General features: G+C 43.4%; 1 protein-coding gene across 6 annotated transcripts in view; it reads left to right on the top strand.

Moving 5' to 3' along the window:
- The window catches only part of PHKA2 (phosphorylase kinase regulatory subunit alpha 2), an 87,385-nt gene that overhangs the window by 27,436 nt on the left and 42,845 nt on the right, over nucleotides 1-17,104 (top strand). For all 6 annotated transcript variants that reach the window (XM_032619100.1, XM_032619098.1, XM_032619099.1 and 3 more), the window contains exons 2-10: nucleotides 1,961-2,119; nucleotides 5,332-5,379; nucleotides 6,309-6,477; nucleotides 8,886-8,968; nucleotides 11,282-11,362; nucleotides 12,487-12,585; nucleotides 14,379-14,525; nucleotides 16,007-16,060; nucleotides 16,685-16,807. In XM_032619100.1, the coding sequence (XP_032474991.1) occupies nucleotides 1,961-2,119; nucleotides 5,332-5,379; nucleotides 6,309-6,477; nucleotides 8,886-8,968; nucleotides 11,282-11,362; nucleotides 12,487-12,585; nucleotides 14,379-14,525; nucleotides 16,007-16,060; nucleotides 16,685-16,807 (963 nt within the window). The remainder of the gene's footprint in view (nucleotides 1-1,960; nucleotides 2,120-5,331; nucleotides 5,380-6,308; nucleotides 6,478-8,885; nucleotides 8,969-11,281; nucleotides 11,363-12,486; nucleotides 12,586-14,378; nucleotides 14,526-16,006; nucleotides 16,061-16,684; nucleotides 16,808-17,104) is intronic.

Here is a 17,104-nt window from a genome sequence, read left to right as displayed (position 1 = left end):
TGTTGGTGCATAGTGATTTTTTAAAAAAGAACTCCAATAGTCCACTATTGGAATGACTCATACCGTCCCTCAGCCACTCCTAGACTTCACTTCTGGTTGACTTTAATATCATTGATCTGTAGTTGTTGGCTGTAGAACAGTGTCAATACACTGAATGCTGCTGCCCCTGAAGGCCCATCAGTTGCGTTTTAGATGTTTTTGAAGAGGGCATAGATTAGTTAAAGAAGAAGTCAAATATTTAATTCCTTAGGTGGGATCATCTGAAACTATGCCAATATTTTTTTTACCCAGTAACCTTGGCAGTATCACTTTGAAAGTACCCAGCAGCGTTTTTTAATGAGCCCTCTTGTAAATAATTTGGTACCCTTTTGAATAATAATTTAAGCTGGCAGGGTTCTGATTGCTATGATGTATTTTATTAGATACATATTTCTTTGCATAATTTCCGGAAAAGTCAACAGAGGCTTTATCTTTATGGGACTCTTTTCCTATCTTATCCATTTTATTTCTAGGCACAGAGTTTATTAAGACTAGATTCTTAAAAAAGTAATAGCTTTATTGAGATATAATTTACTTACCATACAATTCATCTAGCATGTACAATTTAATGGGTTTTAGCATATTCACAGAGTTGTACATCATAACCACAGTCAAGTTTAGAACGTTTTCATCACCCCCAGGAAGGAAAAAACCTGTTAGCAGTCACTCACTCACTCACTCACTCACTCCCCATTTCCTCCCATCCCACTCCTACCCACAGCCCTAGACAACTAATCTACTTTCTATCTCTATAGATTTCCTATTCTGGACATTCTGTACAATTGGAATCATACAGTATGTAGACTTTTGTGACTGACTTCTTTTACTTAGTGTAATGTTTTCAAGGTTCATCCATGCTGTAGCATGTATTAGTACTTCGTTCCTTTTTATTGCTGAATAATATTTCATTGTTCGTATGGATCACATTTTGTTTATCCATTTATCAGTTGATGGACACTTGGGTTGTTTCCTCTTTTGGGCTACTATGAATAATGCTGTGATGAACATTTGTGTACACTTTTTGTGAAGGTCTGGCTTTTTAGTGACTCAGCTGCCCTTTTAAATACTGGTGATACCATAGCTACATAGGAACCCCGATGGCCCCCCCTTTTAAAAATAATTAATTAATTAATTTTTGACTGCGTTGGGTCTTTGTTGCTTTGCTTGGGCTTTTCTCTAGTTGCGGCGAGCGGGGGCTACTCTTCGTTGCCGTGTGCAGGCTTCTCATTGCGGTGGCTTCTCTTGTTGCGGAGCACGGGCTCTAGGCGCGCAGGCTCAGTAGTTGTGGCGCGCGGGCTCTAGAGCGCAGGCTCAGTAGTTGTGGCGCGCGGGCTTAGTTGCTCCGCAGCACGTGGGATCCTCCCGGACCAGGGATCGAACCCATGCCCCCTGCACTGGCAGGCAGATTCCCAACCACTGTGCCACGAGGGAAGCCCCTGATGGCCCCTTGCTCGGCACCTCCTTTTTAAGGTAGGTGGCTTCCCCGGTCACACTGACCTAGAGTGGTAGAGTGGGGCCTCTTGCTCCCATGTTCAATGCTTTACTAAATGGTGTGGAAACACAAAGGGAGAGGAAGATCTAATTGTGTAATGCACAGATTTGTAAAAGCCTTGAAGGCTTTTTCTGTTTGCTGTTTCTTCTGTTCGTTACTTACAACAGTATGGTCTGGTCTGAAAGCCAAAGAACAAGTACTCACAAGTTAGAAGATCCCTCAGAGATTTTTTTAGTCTAATATCCTCATTATACAGATGAGAAAACCAAAGCCTAGGAAAAGTGATGTCACTTCTCACCCAAGATCACACTGTTGGTGGCAGGGTCTCTTCACTTCTCGTCCCAGCCCTCGTGCCCCGATTAGGGTGAGCGTTCATTGCCCAGGAGCTAGGTGAAGGGCCGTGCTGAATCGTTTTGTCTTCTCTGATAGAATCCCGTCACGGGGCTGCTGTCAGCCAGTCATGAGCAGAAGGACGCCTGGGTGCGGGATAACATCTACAGCATCCTGGCTGTGTGGGGCCTGGGCATGGCCTACCGCAAGAATGCTGACCGCGATGAGGACAAAGCCAAGGCCTACGAGTTGGAGCAGGTAAGGCTGACTGGCAGCCGTGGCTTGGCCGCTCAGCATCTTTTCCTTGAACTGAAAAGCCTCCAAGGAGGTAGCTGTGTGTGCAAAACAGTCTGGTACAGGCTTCTCCTCCATTTCTGCTATAGTATATTTTGGGGAGGCACTTTGGTGGTCTCAGCCTCTCATGTGTCTCTCCTTTTGAGATTTTTCCCTCCATAAAAAAACAACAAAAATCACACTGAATAGACATCCAAATTTCTAACTAGCTACATTTCTCTCACACGTGCTCTGTCAGTTTTATACATACTTATATACAAGATGTCATTATAAACTAATATGATAGCTTTTAAAGAGTCAGCACACCAGAACTACACATTCCAAAGTGTATACTCTTTGGAGTAATCGTGTTGAAAGGATATTTATCCAAACAATATTGCCACTGCTTAAAACATGTTTGGAATTTCCTTTAAAAATGCCTTTCAGTTTGAGTCATTCCAAAGCAGTCTTTTTAATTTATAGTCACCCTTTAATTTTGAACCACATTGGTGTTGTCCAGTTTTTGTGCCTGTGTTACCATACAGCACAATGAGGGCCTTTTATTGTTTTCCAAAATTAGAAACCAGCATACCCACCAAAGCGAAGACTTGCGCATCACTAAGTATGTAAGAAAATAATCTGCCCCTGAGCACAGGAAGTATTTTCAGAGTGTTTTGAGTAATAGCATTGAAGTAAGGAGCATTGATGTATAAAAGTATAGATCTCTTGGCATGAGAGCGTTTGGGATTTGTCTTTGATTCATCATTTCTCATTGGCTGGCACAGCCAGTGGATTGTCAGGTCCAGGGAGAGTTCTTACGTCCCAATTGGTGATTGTTTATAGCAACCAAAGTGGGCATGAGTGGCGGCAGCCTTGACAGCAGTAGGGAAGCTAAGAGAGGAAGCCTGTCTCTGTGAGCAAGGAAAGGACAGTCTGGATTTGACTAGACATGCTGAGTACGAGGTAATGGAATCACCCAGTCTTGGAGGTAAGGCAAGAATGGGTAGTATAGAAAATGCACATAGGGACTTCCCTGGTGGCGCAGTGGTTAGGAATCCTCCTGCCAATGCAGGGGACATGGATTTGAGCCCTAGTCTGGGAAGAACCCACATGCCGCAGATCAACTAAGCCCGTGTGCCACAACTACTGAGCCTGTGCTCTAGGGCCCGTGAGCCACAACTACTGAGCCCGCGTGCCACAACTACTGCAGCCCACGTGCCTAGAGCCTGTGCTCTGCAACAAGAGAAGCCACTGCAGTGAGAAGCCCGCACATCACGACAATGAGTAGCCCCTGCTTGCCACAACTAGAGAAAGCCCACGCACAGCAATGAAGACCCAATGCAGCCAACAAATAAAATAATTAATTAATTAATTAATTTTTAAAAAGAAAATAAAATGCATACAGCAAGCACTGAATGCTCCTCTAAGAACTTGGCTATTACATAAGTGAATCATTCATTTAACAGTATAATAATTTGATATTCATGTCCTCCAAACTTTCTGTCCTCCTCTGACACAAAATCCAAGTAAACCCATGCCTGTCTATTCACACTCACACGCATGCGTGCGCACACACACACACACACACACACACACACACACACACACACACTACCTCTCCTCTGTAAGCAGTTTCTGATCTGGGTTACAGTAGACTAGATTTGCCGATCTGTGACTGACGATAGAGAGGCACAAATAGGCCACACTGTTTGATTTGTTGAGTGTGGTTAATAAAGAAGACATCTCCCTTGATTATGGAAAATAACACGGGATCTTCCAGTGATCCTCAACAGGGACACTATTGCATTTGGGGCTTAGGCAGTACAGTTGTTATTGTGTGAGACTGTCCCATGAATTGCAGGACATACAGTGTCCTTAGTCCTTACTCACTAAATGGCTGTAGCTCCCACCCCCATCATGGTGACAATAAAAATGCCTCCACCCCACATTTCCAGATGCTTCCCCATCCCCAGGGATGGTAATGTCACCACCAGTTGGGAACCACTGTGCTTCTTCACAATGGAAAATAACTTTTCTTTATTTGAGGGGAAGTCGATTGGCAAATGTTTACGCTGAACACCGTAGGAAATGTTAATTATAACAGTGTTAATTATACCTTTTAATTATGAGGTAATATTTTCTGCATCAAAAGAGTTTACGACATAAAGTGAGATTATACTCTAGACTCCTAGGATTTTAGAGATGGAAGAATCTAAAGGGTGATCCATTTCAGACTTTGGCAATTAACTTTCGTGGCCCTTCACTGTGTCTTCCCCTGCAAACCATGTGCATTCTATAAGAGAGGAGACGCTGATGGCCCTGGGTGGGAACTTCTTTCAGCCAGGCTACTTTGACCTAAAAATATCCCATTCTCCAGCCACTTGTGAAGCAGTTGTGTAGAGTTTTTAATAGGACATATTAAGACCAGTCTTTCAGTGGGCCTGAATTGTGGAGCAAGTGGGAGGCAACACAATGTATTGACTAAGAGCTCAAACTCTGGAGTCGGAGGGCCTGGGCTCTGTCCTTGCTCCCCCTCCTTTCAGCGGAGAGACTTGAGCAATGTTGCTTCATCAGCCTCAGGTTCCTCATCTATAAAGTGGGGAAATAATAACACCCATCTCATAAGGGTATTGCAAGAATTAGTGGGAATCCAGGTAAAGAGTTTTGTACAATACCAGGACAGAACGTCTGATTATCATAGTGGTATTGATATTATTTATAATAATAATACATATTATTAAGAAACGTTGGCAGCTACTTGCATTTTGTAAGAACTTTACTCAGTGGTCCAGTAATGGTGTCACAAATGGCTATTTTGGCAAAGCATCATTATTTTGGGGCAGGCGTGGTGGTGGACTTAACTCATCCTTAGTATAACAAAAATAAATTACTAAGAATTGTGATATAAAGCTCCAGGGTACTAGGCTTATAAAAATTGTCTTGCTAAAAGCAGGAGTCACTGGATTTCAGTGCCAGGAGGTGCCATCTGGTCCAGTTCCTTTATTTGAGATAAGTCACTTCGTCAAGAATTTCTTTGTGATGCAGTGGATAGAAATAACCTAAACAATCAGAATGCATGTATATGCCTTCTCGGGGAAGGCTCCAGGCAGCACTGGCTTACCAGCCATGTGGTGAGGAGGTTGTTTTCATGGAGCAGGGAAGCTGGCCTTACTACTGATTCCATTTTATGTCCGTAGAACGTGGTGAAACTGATGCGGGGTCTTCTCCAGTGCATGATGAGACAGGTAAGTGGAAAACGACAGATATATTTTTGGGTCATCTGAGTGGGCACTTCATAGTCATGGTGACAACTAACACTCTTAAAGTGTTTTGAACTTTTTTTCTCAAGATGAAGAGAAATTGAAAATATTTTGCTTACTTTCTCCTTTTAAAATTATCTTCAATAATTTTATTATGCTATAGAACCAGAGTCAAAGAATACTTTCTCAGAATCTCTTTTCAAGAGTTAACTTGTGTAAAAGGAGAATGTGCCCTTTTTTTTTAAACAGGGAAGAAAATGTTGTTTTTAAAAGCCACTCCTAGAAAGCCATGTACTGTTGTTTATTCTGTTGAGTTTATAAAAGGGTTTCTTTTGAGTTGAAGTGCTTGAGTTTTTAAAACTTGACATTAATATTATTGATATTTTCAGTGAGGGGTAAATAAAACAATTTGTTGAGCATGTATTGTATACAGAACATCATACTAAGATCTACACAGACCCCAAGATAAATATGATACAGTCCCGACCCTTAATCGGCACGTGCCTCATTAGTCTTCAAAGACGACATTGCTCTTTCCCTTTCAACATAAGGAAACAAGATTGGAAATTTAAAGAGGAAGAGGAGGTTCCTCTCCCTCCCCTCCTCCCTCCCTCTCATTGAGTTCCTACTGTGTGTCACAGCTCATGCTGGAGATATCAGACAAGGAAACCCTGCGGCTTGACCCCTCAGCCCTGCAGAACTTGTTAAAATGGCGCTGGGCTCAGACATTTCTGGTGATGGGCAGGAAGAGTCCCCCGCACAGCCTCTCTGTGTGGTGCTCACTAGTGAACATCCATCCCCTGCCTTCCATCCCACTGGCTCCCAGAGGTAACAGATAAAAGGTCTAGATCCAAGAGATTGACCTTTGCCAGCCATGAACCCCTTAGGTGCGAGCAGCCGACTTGCTTTCTCAGGTGAATAAAGTGGAGAGGTTCAAGCACACTCAGAGTACCAAGGACAGCCTGCATGCCAAGTACGACACCGCCACCTGCAGCACTGTGGTGGGCGACGACCAGTGGGGCCACCTCCAGGTGGATGCCACCTCCCTCTTCCTCCTGTTTCTGGCCCAGATGACTGCCTCCGGTGAGCCAGGGCTGATTGACCTCATTGTACTGGGAGTGACAATCCAGAAGGGGGCGGGGAGGGGCAGGCATTGATCAGTATTCAAAATAAGCTATTTCTGTAAAGAAAAAGCATGCTTCTTTTTGCGTTGCATTATGTGCGCTACTCTGTGGCTCTGTTGACAGTCAGCCTCCTGAACCCTTGCAGGACGAGGGCTGTTGCGCCAGCTCTGTCAGCATCTCACTGGTTGGTCCCAAAGCTTCCTTGCTGTCTCTGTCGCCTAATTATTGGACCAACCTAGATCAGATCTATGTTCAACAGTTCAAATATCTGCAGACGGTGTCATGCTCCATTTTAGAGTTTTCTTCTCCAGGAGTAGCCGGCCCTTCAGCTCTTCCTCTCACTACCCTGTCACCCTCTTTAGACACACCCTCGTTTATCCAAATTATAAACAAACAACATAATTTCTAGAAGTCAGCAGTTTGCCCAGAGTTGTCTTTCAGTCCATAGCACCCATGCTGTGAGTGGGCCAAAAACTCCTGGGTTGTGAGCATTGTTCTCGTTGAAGCCCAAGCTGTCGGCTTTCATGGAGGCCTGGACACCAGGCCTCCCAAGCTCCAAGCTGCTGCCCCGCTCTGTGCACCAAGTAGCCTCAAGTTAGGTCACTTAGCTGCTGTGTCTCAGAGTTCTTATCTCCAGTCCCCTAAATTCACACTCCTGAGTTAGAGGCTTCCCATTTATTTCAGGCTGCAAATGTGAAACTCTAAAAATAGGAGAAGTCAGTAAATAATACTGTTATGGCTTCGTGAATAAACCAGGCACTTTAAAAAATATGTTTTGGTTATGAAAGTTAACATGAGCTCACTGTAGATATTTTGGAAAATATAATGAAATACATAGAAAAAAAATCTCACTGCCAACTTTCATTCGAATGTGTCTCCTCCCAAGTTTTTTTTTCTATGCATTTAAAAAACATATTTAAGGTCATACTATATGCATAAATATAGTCTTTTTATTACATAGCATTATAACTTAACCATTTGCCCCTTGATATTACAAGCTGTTTATAAACATAATTTTAATGACTTTGTCAGTGGATATTCCATAATTAGTTTAACTATTCCTTTATTCTTTGCTATTATAACTATGTTGCAATACCAACTTTGACCCCCATCTCTATTTGCTTCCTTCCCTTAGTTAGATATCATTCAAAGGCTACTCATACTTACTGCTAAATTGTTTTCAGAGCAGTTTACTAGTTAAACTTCCCCCAGTGATGTTAAGGGTGCATATCTTACCATACCCATACCAGCTTCAAGAATTCATACTTTAAAAATACATGTTGGGGACTTCCCTGGTGGCGCAGTGGTTAAGGATCCGCCTGCTAATGCAGGGGACACGGGTTCGAGCCCTGGTCCGAAGATCCCACATGCCGCAGAGCAACTAAGCCCGTGCGCCACAACTACTGAGCCTGCTCTCTAGGGCCTGCGAGCCACAGCAGCTGAGCCCATGTACCTGAGCCCATGCTCCACAGCAAGAGAAGCCACCGCAATGAGAAGCCCGTGCACCGCAACAAAGGGTAGCCCCCGCTCACTGCAACTAGAGAAAGCCCGCGTGCAGCAACAAAGATCCAGCTCAGCCAAAAATAAATAAATTAATTAAAAAAAAAAAAATACATGTTGGAACTCTGCTCAGTATTCTGTAATAACCTAAATGGGAAAAGAATTTGAAAAAGAATAGATAGGTGTATATGTATAACTGAATCACTTTGCTGTACACCTGAAACTAACACAACATTGTTAATCAACTATACTCCAATATAAAATAAAAATTTTAAAAATCCAACAGGAGAGCCAAAAAAAAATAAAAACATGTATTTGTCATAACCAGTTATACATTCAAGGACCCAAGCAAAAAACCAGCTCTCCTGGTCACTGCCTGCTTTAACACGTTGATGTAGCCGCCTGGGCAGATCTATGAGGTGAAAAGCCATCTCCTGTAGTTGAGGGCTCTACTTTCCCCATCTGCCATTGGGGAAAAGTACCCGCCCTTTGGCTCACTCAAAGATATGACAGTGGTTGCTCTGGGCTAAAATGCTTGCTTTGTGGAATCTTCTCTGCACAAATCCAACACATACCCGAAAGCCCCACATCTTCTCTTTCGATCCTTTCTACTCCTAGGCACACACACAAAAGTGGAGCCATTCTTTCCTTCCTCCCTTCCCTCCCCCCATCTTTCCTTCCTTCCTTTCGAGATTAGACATTAACTGTTACAGTTTACTTCATACTTAATTTTTGATGCCCTAGTAAGAAAAATGAAAATGAGGGTAAAAGGATTTATTTCCTAGTGTAATATTTGTAATTTGTAATTGGCAGCTCTCTCTTCACAACATAATTCCGTTAACTCCATTGTTTGTTTTTCTTTACTAGGCTTACGTATTATTTTCACTCTTGACGAGGTGGCCTTCATACAGAATCTTGTTTTTTATATAGAAGCTGCATATAAAGTCGCTGTAAGTGTCAAACCCAGTGTTTTTTTTTTTCAGGTGCCCCAGTGTCAAAAAGAATAAAAATCATAACAGCTCTTGGAGGGCCAGGCTGTTTGGGGCTGACCAGAAGTTAGCGAGATTAGAGCTATACGATTACGTCACCTCTGCACACAAAGTGCACGTTTCTGTCCAGGAGCTCAGTTGGGGAGCTTCTGTTTTTGGAATGTGCCACATGCTCTGTTTGAATCCGTCACGCTTATTTTAAATAAGACTCTAAAATGTCCTGTAGCACGTGCACAGGCCAGCCTGAATCAGGATGAAGGGCAACACCGCAGGAGCTGCGGTGCCGTGGGGATCACCCCAGGCAGCCCACAGGTAGGAGGCTGGAGCCAGATGTGTGCCCTGGGCCAGGTGTGTGCGGGTGTAAATATGTAGAAACTCAGTTCCTCCAGGCTTTTGTCTGCTACAGAGAGTGGAGCCTGACACTTGTAGAGAACAGCTAAACTGCAAAGCTGACCATAAGAGCCGTTAAGGAAAGGGTAGAGTTTGTTTTTTTTTTTCTTTTTTTCTAAAAAGCCATTAAAACAAGGATCAGCAAACTTTTTCTGTAAAGGGCCAGAGAGTAAATTTTTTCAGCTCTGCAGTCTCTGTTGCTGCTACTCAACTCTGCCACTGTACCACAAAAGCAGCCATAGGCAACTCGTGAACTCGTGAACGTGACTGTGTCCCAAATAGACTTTATTTACAAAAAACAGGTGGCAAACTGTTTTGGTCCAAGGGCCGTAGTTTGCTGACCCCAGGTCTAAATTGGCGACTCTCAACCACAGGCAGTCTTCCCCTCTCAGGGGACATTTGGCAATGTCTGGAGACGTTTTTGGCTGTCACTCTGGGGAGAGTGCTACTGACATCCAGTGGGTAGAGGCCAGCGATTCTGCTGAACGTACTGCAGTGCACAGGACAGCTCCACACGACAGAGAATGATCAAGCTCCAAATGTCAGTGGTGCTGAGGTTGACAAACCCTGGTCTAAAGAAACTTGGGAAGTCTTTGTGGAAAGGGCGGGACTTTAGTTGGACCTTGATGGATGAGTAGGGTTTAGATTGGCAGAAGGGAGGGAAAAGGGTGTGGGAGTAGCAGGAGCAATAACAGAGGCAGGAACAGGCTGTGAGCATGGGAACAGCTTGGGGAAAGGGGGTGCAGAGTGAAGGAGTATTCTTAGGGTGAAAGCTGAGTACTTAAGAATAGTAGAAAGTAAAGTCAGCTTGTGGACGTGCAGGAGGTGGGGCTGGATAATAGAGGTATCGCCATACAGAGAGAGAGATTTGAACGTGATCCACTAGGGAATAAAGATCCACTAGGTCTTCATTTTAGACTCTTATGCTGGAGAGTGAGCTGATCAAAGCAGTTTTTAAGGATGAGTCAGTCACTTGGCTCCAAGGTTGGAGTGAGGACGGGTTGGAGCGGAAAGGCCCAGCTGTGAGGAGTACTGAAGGGAAGGGGTCCTGGGGCTCAGCAACAAGGCCTGCTTGGCAGGGAAGAGTCTGAAGTCACTCTCGTGTGTCTAAGTCTAAAATTTCTCATCTTGAAAATGTTCATCTTTCTCTGTAATAATAAACGCCAAAATTTTGGCATTGGTCCTGTTCTTCTTGGGTTGCAGCCTTTCAGCAGCGCATATAGCATTATTTCAAAACGGTATCCAGTGCTTGGGTTTCTTCAGTGAAAATATCAACTATAAAAGTTAGGTATGCATGTATCAAGTCGTCTATGTCGATGGGCTGTTCTAAGCCAGTTCCTATTAATTTGTTTCAAAATACCAGGAAAGTCCAGTATTCTGAGCCTCAGTTTTGACTTTGGCTTCTGTTAGTTGCTGAGCATTTTTTTCCCAAGAGGTAATGTTAAAAGTAGGTATTAAATTATTTTAAATGGTTTGGTTGGCTTCACCTAGTTATAACCCATTTGTTAAAGTTTCTTTATTCCATCTTACAATTTAATACAAGTTCAAACGTATTAGATAAGTAAAGGGCAGCCTTTTATTTTAAGATAAAATGTTCTGGTCTCTACAAATCAAGAGTTTCTTACAAATTACTAACTTTAGAAATAAGAAAATTGAGAGTGTCTTTGTATGCATTTTTGTTCCACTTGAGTATTTACTTCCAAAAGTCTACCCAGAGGTCAAATGAACTGAAATCGAGAAAGAACGCAGCTCGAATATGTAAAGCCATGAATTTAGTAGCCTTCGAGAAGAGATATTCATGTTTCTTTATGCCTTCAGTGACGTGAACGAATCATTTTTCCATAGCGCTTTTCATATACCTCTTTTTCCCTTTTTCTCCCGCAGGATTATGGAATGTGGGAACGTGGAGATAAGACCAATCAGGGCATTCCAGAACTGAATGCAAGCTCTGTAGGAATGGCCAAGGTGACAGTCTCGTCCTGTTTGTTCTTCCTTCTGTGCGTCTGTAACTGCTTTGGTTTGGTTCTCATCGTTAGGGGTTTGGATTTGATCTGATTAGCATATTTTTCAAAAGTCAGCAGCAAGTATGGAATTCAAGTGGCACATGTACCCCAGCCGACTGAAATTATAGGTAAAAAAACGTAGGTTTCTTACACCGAAATCTGCGTGTACCTGAAAATAAGTGCATTCCCTCCTTACTATCCGTTGTTATCACCCACACATCTAAGCTCTTGCTGTTGTCGAAGAAGCTGGATGTGTGATGTCCAGTCTTCTTTTCTGGGTCATAAAGGGGGGCTGAAGAATATGACCACTTTGTAGGACAGGGCTCACAAGTTTAAAAGTCTACAGGGTCAGGTCAGGCGAGTAATATAAACAAGTGAAGCTGGCCAGATAGAAAAATATCAGGGGGTATTGAGGACGCTGCAAACTTTCTCTGTAGGTATTCTAATTCAAAATCATTTTAAAAACTTCCTCAGGCCAAACAAAACATGCCTGTAGGGCAGATTCAGCCCACTGGCCACCAGTTGACATGTCTTGCCCTAGCCGTTTAGCATGCCTCCTCCCTCCCCTCTTCCTCAAGACTGAAGCATAATTTTAGACAGAATAAAGACTCCAGAACTAGAATTTTTAAAGCAACAATAAATTTGCTCTGTTAAGGTCAACTGACAGAAAACATACTTAATACTAAAAGAAGTTAACATTTTTAAGTGCCAAATATGCTAATGTTAGAAGTCAGCCGCTAAAATAGGTGAAAGAAAAGCCGCCCATGAATTTAGCCCTCCACCCCTTACACACACAAAGCTGTGTTGTTAATGTTTCATTATTGGGTAGAATAGTAATTTCATTTTGGGAAATGGTTTTCTGTTTTCTCTTTCTTGTTCCTGCAGTGAGCAGCAAAACACAGGAAAACTCTTATCCACTGAAAATAAGGATAGAACACGAGTATAAGACACTTTAGTGGATTTTAAAGATTTGTTTTACCACGTTTGGGAAAACATATATGCTAGATTGCTTAATGAAAAAGGGGTGCCAGATGTGGGAGTGTATGTGTACTAGCAAGAAAAAGTAATTCATACCTGTGCTTGTAGGCAGCCCTAGAGGCAATTGACGAACTGGACCTTTTTGGAGCCCATGGAGGTCGCAAGTCCGTGATCCACGTTCTGCCCGATGAGGTCGAACACTGCCAGGTAATGGCTCAAGGCTCTCACGTTCCAGAGAGTAGCGAAGGAGACTCATGAAGTGGAAGACTTGGGCTCCAGTTCAGATCCTCACCTTCCTAGCTTGATGGGACTTGGCTTCTTTGAGTTTCAGTTCCCTCATCCATAAAATGGGCATACTGAGACCTTCTCCTCCTGCTGCACAGGGTGGTCACAAGGATCAGAGTAAATCAACTTAGTTTGTCAGAGTACTACTTTGTAAACCAGAAAGTACTGTGCAAACATAAGACACAGTGATGATGTTGTATATGGAGTCAATAATCAAGGCAGCCTTGTTTCGTTGGAGGCAAAATTGGTTTTATGTTTTTTGAGCATGTAGGTGGTTTTCTCTCAGGTTTATTTCATGAGGTCCCCAAATTGGATGACTAGCAGGCAGTAGTTCACTTGGGGAGGGAGTGGGAATGGGCAGAATGGATGGTGGAGGAGAGATGATATGGGAGAAATGGCAAATTAGTAAAATCTCCCTGAAATACCGGTCAGAGAAAGGTGTGATTTGATGCAGATTAGGGGACTCCATTTAGCAGACAGTAGGTCACCAGTTGCTGACACATCAGCAAACTCTTATTTAGTGAGGGCTTACTGCGTGCCAGGCACTGTGCTAGGGCTGTGGGAGTGAGCTACATAAAACCTGTAAGCAGAGCGCTTCCGGTGGGACTGTGTGTTTCAGGCAGAGAGCCGAGGGAGAGCGACTAGTTAAAGAACTGGGCTTGGGGGTCATTTGGCTATAGAAAATGAAGCTTTGTTCTGAAGCTGAAGGGCTCCCCCCCCATATTTAACTCCTTCTAGCTCTTTCCATTTCCCTCCATTATATAGTCCTTAATGGGGAGTCTGCTATTTCTTTGGGTGTGGTTTAATAAAGTCAAGCTGGTATGCATCTTAATAGATGTGTAGTCCCTAGTAGAGATTGCATGAGCTCTGTAGCCAGCTGGACCTGGGTTAGAATCCTAGCTCTGTCGCAGACTGGCTGTGTGCATTTAGGCATGAGTCTCTGTGTCTCAGAATCCTCACGTGTGAATTGGACATAGTTCTCGAATTCCTTCTTCATATAGACGATTTAATAAGCTTATGTTTGCAGGGGTCTAGTCCCATGTCTGTACATGTTAGATCTCAGTGTTAGCTCTCTTCCCTTCCCAAACTTTTCTTTATAATTTCACCTTCCTTTAGTTTACAGTACCTAATCCAACCACCTTATAATTGAGGCCATATTATAGTGCCACTAAGTAACCCATTCTTTCTAGGACTAAACTAATTCTGTTTTGACTAAACCATTTTGCCTGTTCATGTGGTCTTTTGAATTTGACTCCTTTAAGTAGTTCCTGGGTCACCCAGTCCAACTGGTCACATTCCACAGAAGCCAGACATTTCTCTGGCCTGGTCCCATATGTGTGTTCTTCTCTGTCTCTTATCTTCACAGCCAGGACATGCTAGCCTACTGACAAGGTAGTCCTTAGTCCCTTCCCTGTATGTCCTAAAGGCCCAGTGAAGTCAACAGAAGGCACGAAAGGAAGGGAGACAAACAGTTCTCAGCATGGGCTCCAGGCATCTTACTGCTCTCCCCAGACCCCTTTTCTCCTGCAAGGAGCAGGAAGCATTGGCTGGGTAGGCGAGGTCGCCCAGCAGGGGCCATGTTGGTAGGAAAAAGCTCTGCTCAAAATTGGCAAACTCATTCAAATGTTCCCTTGGGGTAAAGTCGTCATTTCTAGATACTGTATGTAACTGTTAGTGCTTCCGAGGTTAAAGCCACCTGTTTGTTTTTCGTTCAGTCTATTCTGTTCTCCATGCTGCCAAGAGCATCGACATCTAAAGAGATTGATGCTGGGCTTCTTTCCATTATTTCTTTCCCGGCCTTTGCAGTGGAAGATGTGAACCTTGTGAATGTGACCAAAAATGAAATTATTTCCAAGCTCCAGGTAAGCATTGGTCACACTGGTGCCCTTCTGCCCTGTGTTAAGTGCCCCTTTCAGACAGTGACGTGGAGCAGCTCACCCAGGCCTCGGTTCTCCATGAGATCAGTTGCTCAGTATCTAAGTCGACTCGTGATTGAGGTTTCCAAAGCTGAGTCTGGATAAGTCTTGGAGTGATCAATGCCTTAGTTCTCTTTCTAAGTAGCAGAGCTTCAATTCAAGCTGGCACCTTTAAACCCCAATTCGTATCACTCCTGTACTTCTAAGGCAGAGCTTCTTAACCCTTTAGAGATCCCAGACAGACTCTTTTAAGAATCTCTTGAAAGGTAAAGTCCCCGCCAGAAAAAAATGTACATGTCCCAATATCCTGAAACTTTATACACAATTTCTGGGGACTTGGAGACCCCAAAGTTAAATTGAGGTTAAAAAAAATCCCCGTTCCGAGGTGAAACGCAGCAACTATGACACATTACACCAAACTGAGAAGGTTATTCAGTACTCCAGCCAACTGAAGTTATCAGTAAAATGATTGAAGAATGTAAGTTTCCTAAACTGAAATCTGCATTTGATGATCCTACTTAGATTTGGTGAAAAATGCTTTTAGCCTTTGGAAACAAAGGGGTAAAGGGTCTCCAACCATATCCCCAAAAGAAGGCACTGTCTCAGGGGCCAGTGGAGAAAACAGAACCTCTTTAGTTTGTGGAAGTAGGCAGGGAATTAATGTAGGGAATGAAGCGTTTCAAGGGGAGCAGTTCAAGACCGGGCCTCCCAGGATGCCCCGAACACTACAGGGCTGGCCACTAGGAGCGTGCCCGCCTCCATGGCCAGTGCTAGAGCAGTGCCACTTAATAAATTGGGCAGTGGACACCCAAAACTGCAATCCAGGGATTAGGGAGGCAGATTCAGAGAGCACTGCCACTGTCCTTCTTTCCTGACCCCCAAGAAGCTGGAGAGGAACACTGGAGCCTGCAGCAGGAAAACCAGCAGCGATGGCCCTAAGCCACAGGGAGCCCTGCCACCTCCCTCACCTACTTCTTGCCAGGTGCAGGCTTCTTTGCATCCGGAGCCTAACTGCGAGGAGTCTGGAATGTCCTGTGGCTTTCCAGTCTTTCCAGTAGAAGCAGTCCAGTCAATCCACGTATCTGCCTTGGTGGCTTCTCCAAGTAGTAAGGGCCCCTTTGCATCTTTGCACAATACAGCAAATCAGAATGAAAGGATGGTCATTCAGTGAACTATCGGTAATTAATCTCTCAGCCCTGACTGCCACTCTAATGGAAGGTTTTGGCATTCCCTTCCAAGCACTGATCAAACCTGAATTTACTTTGCTTATTACTTAAAAATTAAGTTCTTGTACTGATAGCAAAGAGCATTTGGTACCCATTTTGTTACTAAAAGGTTCATGGGAAAGGGGGTGAAGGGCTGACTTGAATCAAAGAGGCAAAGAAATTCTGTTTCATCAAATGCATCTTTTTTCTTCATCTTCTTAGGGGCGTTATGGATGCTGTCGCTTCCTTCGAGATGGTTATAAAACCCCAAGAGAGGTTGTATTTAAAGATTGTTTCTTCTGATTCCTTAACTGCTTCACATCTAAGTTGCCACTGTGGTGTTCTCCCTCTGTTGATTATAAAATTTACATGTTGGAATATAAAACTTACATGTTGGAATATTGGAAGCAAGTCTTAATTTTGGAGTCAGCAAGCTGGAGTTAGGCAATAGAATAGTAATATCATCTGGAGGACAGCAAGCTGGTGGTTTAAAACCAGCTTTTAGACAAGGACAAACAGTTCTGTGGCTCACACGTTTTTTTAAAAGGCTACCTGTGGCCTCCTTGGGTTCCTTTGCCATAGTGACTGATATAATGATATCAGTAAAACAGATAGTCTGCCCAGCACTGTGAGAGGCAAATTGCTATTTATTTGTTATAGAGATATAGTAAGCTTTAAATAATAAACTACCCAGGAGTGTTGTGTACATTTGATTTACTTTTCTGAAATGTTACCATGGAAAACTGCCAAAAATAGCATCTCCCCATTATAGCAGAATCCTAATTATGCCAGCCTCAAAGCTGCATTGAATCAGAAAGCAAGGGACACCCAGTGAGGTACAATGGTATTATGTATGTAATCTGACGTTACCTTTTAGAGGGTTTACCTGCTTGGTTCCAGGACCCAAACCGATTGCATTATGACCCTGCTGAACTCAAGCTCTTTGAAAACATTGAATGTGAATGGCCTGTGTTCTGGACTTATTTCATAATAGATGGGGTCTTCAACGGTGATGCTGTTCAGGTGAGAAAATGCTGGATGTTGTGTTGGTAATCAGCGTTTTCATTCCACTGCTGTGCTGGTTATTATTAGAACATAGGGTTATGCAGGAATTCAGGGCACTGCTTAACAAACTTGCCTAAAACTTAGTGAATTAAAACAACTGTTTTGTTTGCTTATTATTCTGCAATTGGGGCAAGGCTCAGCAGGGACAGGTTTTCTCTGCTTCACCTATTGTCACCTGGGATGGTTCAGTGGGGCCGGAGGATCTACATCCGAGATGGCCTCCCTTACATGGTTGGCAGCTTGTTGGCCCAGACC

This window comes from Phocoena sinus, chromosome X (genome assembly GCF_008692025.1).
Source record: "Phocoena sinus isolate mPhoSin1 chromosome X, mPhoSin1.pri, whole genome shotgun sequence".
NCBI classification, from domain to species: Eukaryota; Metazoa; Chordata; class Mammalia; order Artiodactyla; family Phocoenidae; genus Phocoena; species Phocoena sinus.
The sequence above is the reverse complement of the archived record's forward strand: the minus strand, read 5'-3'. Positions and strand labels throughout refer to the sequence as shown.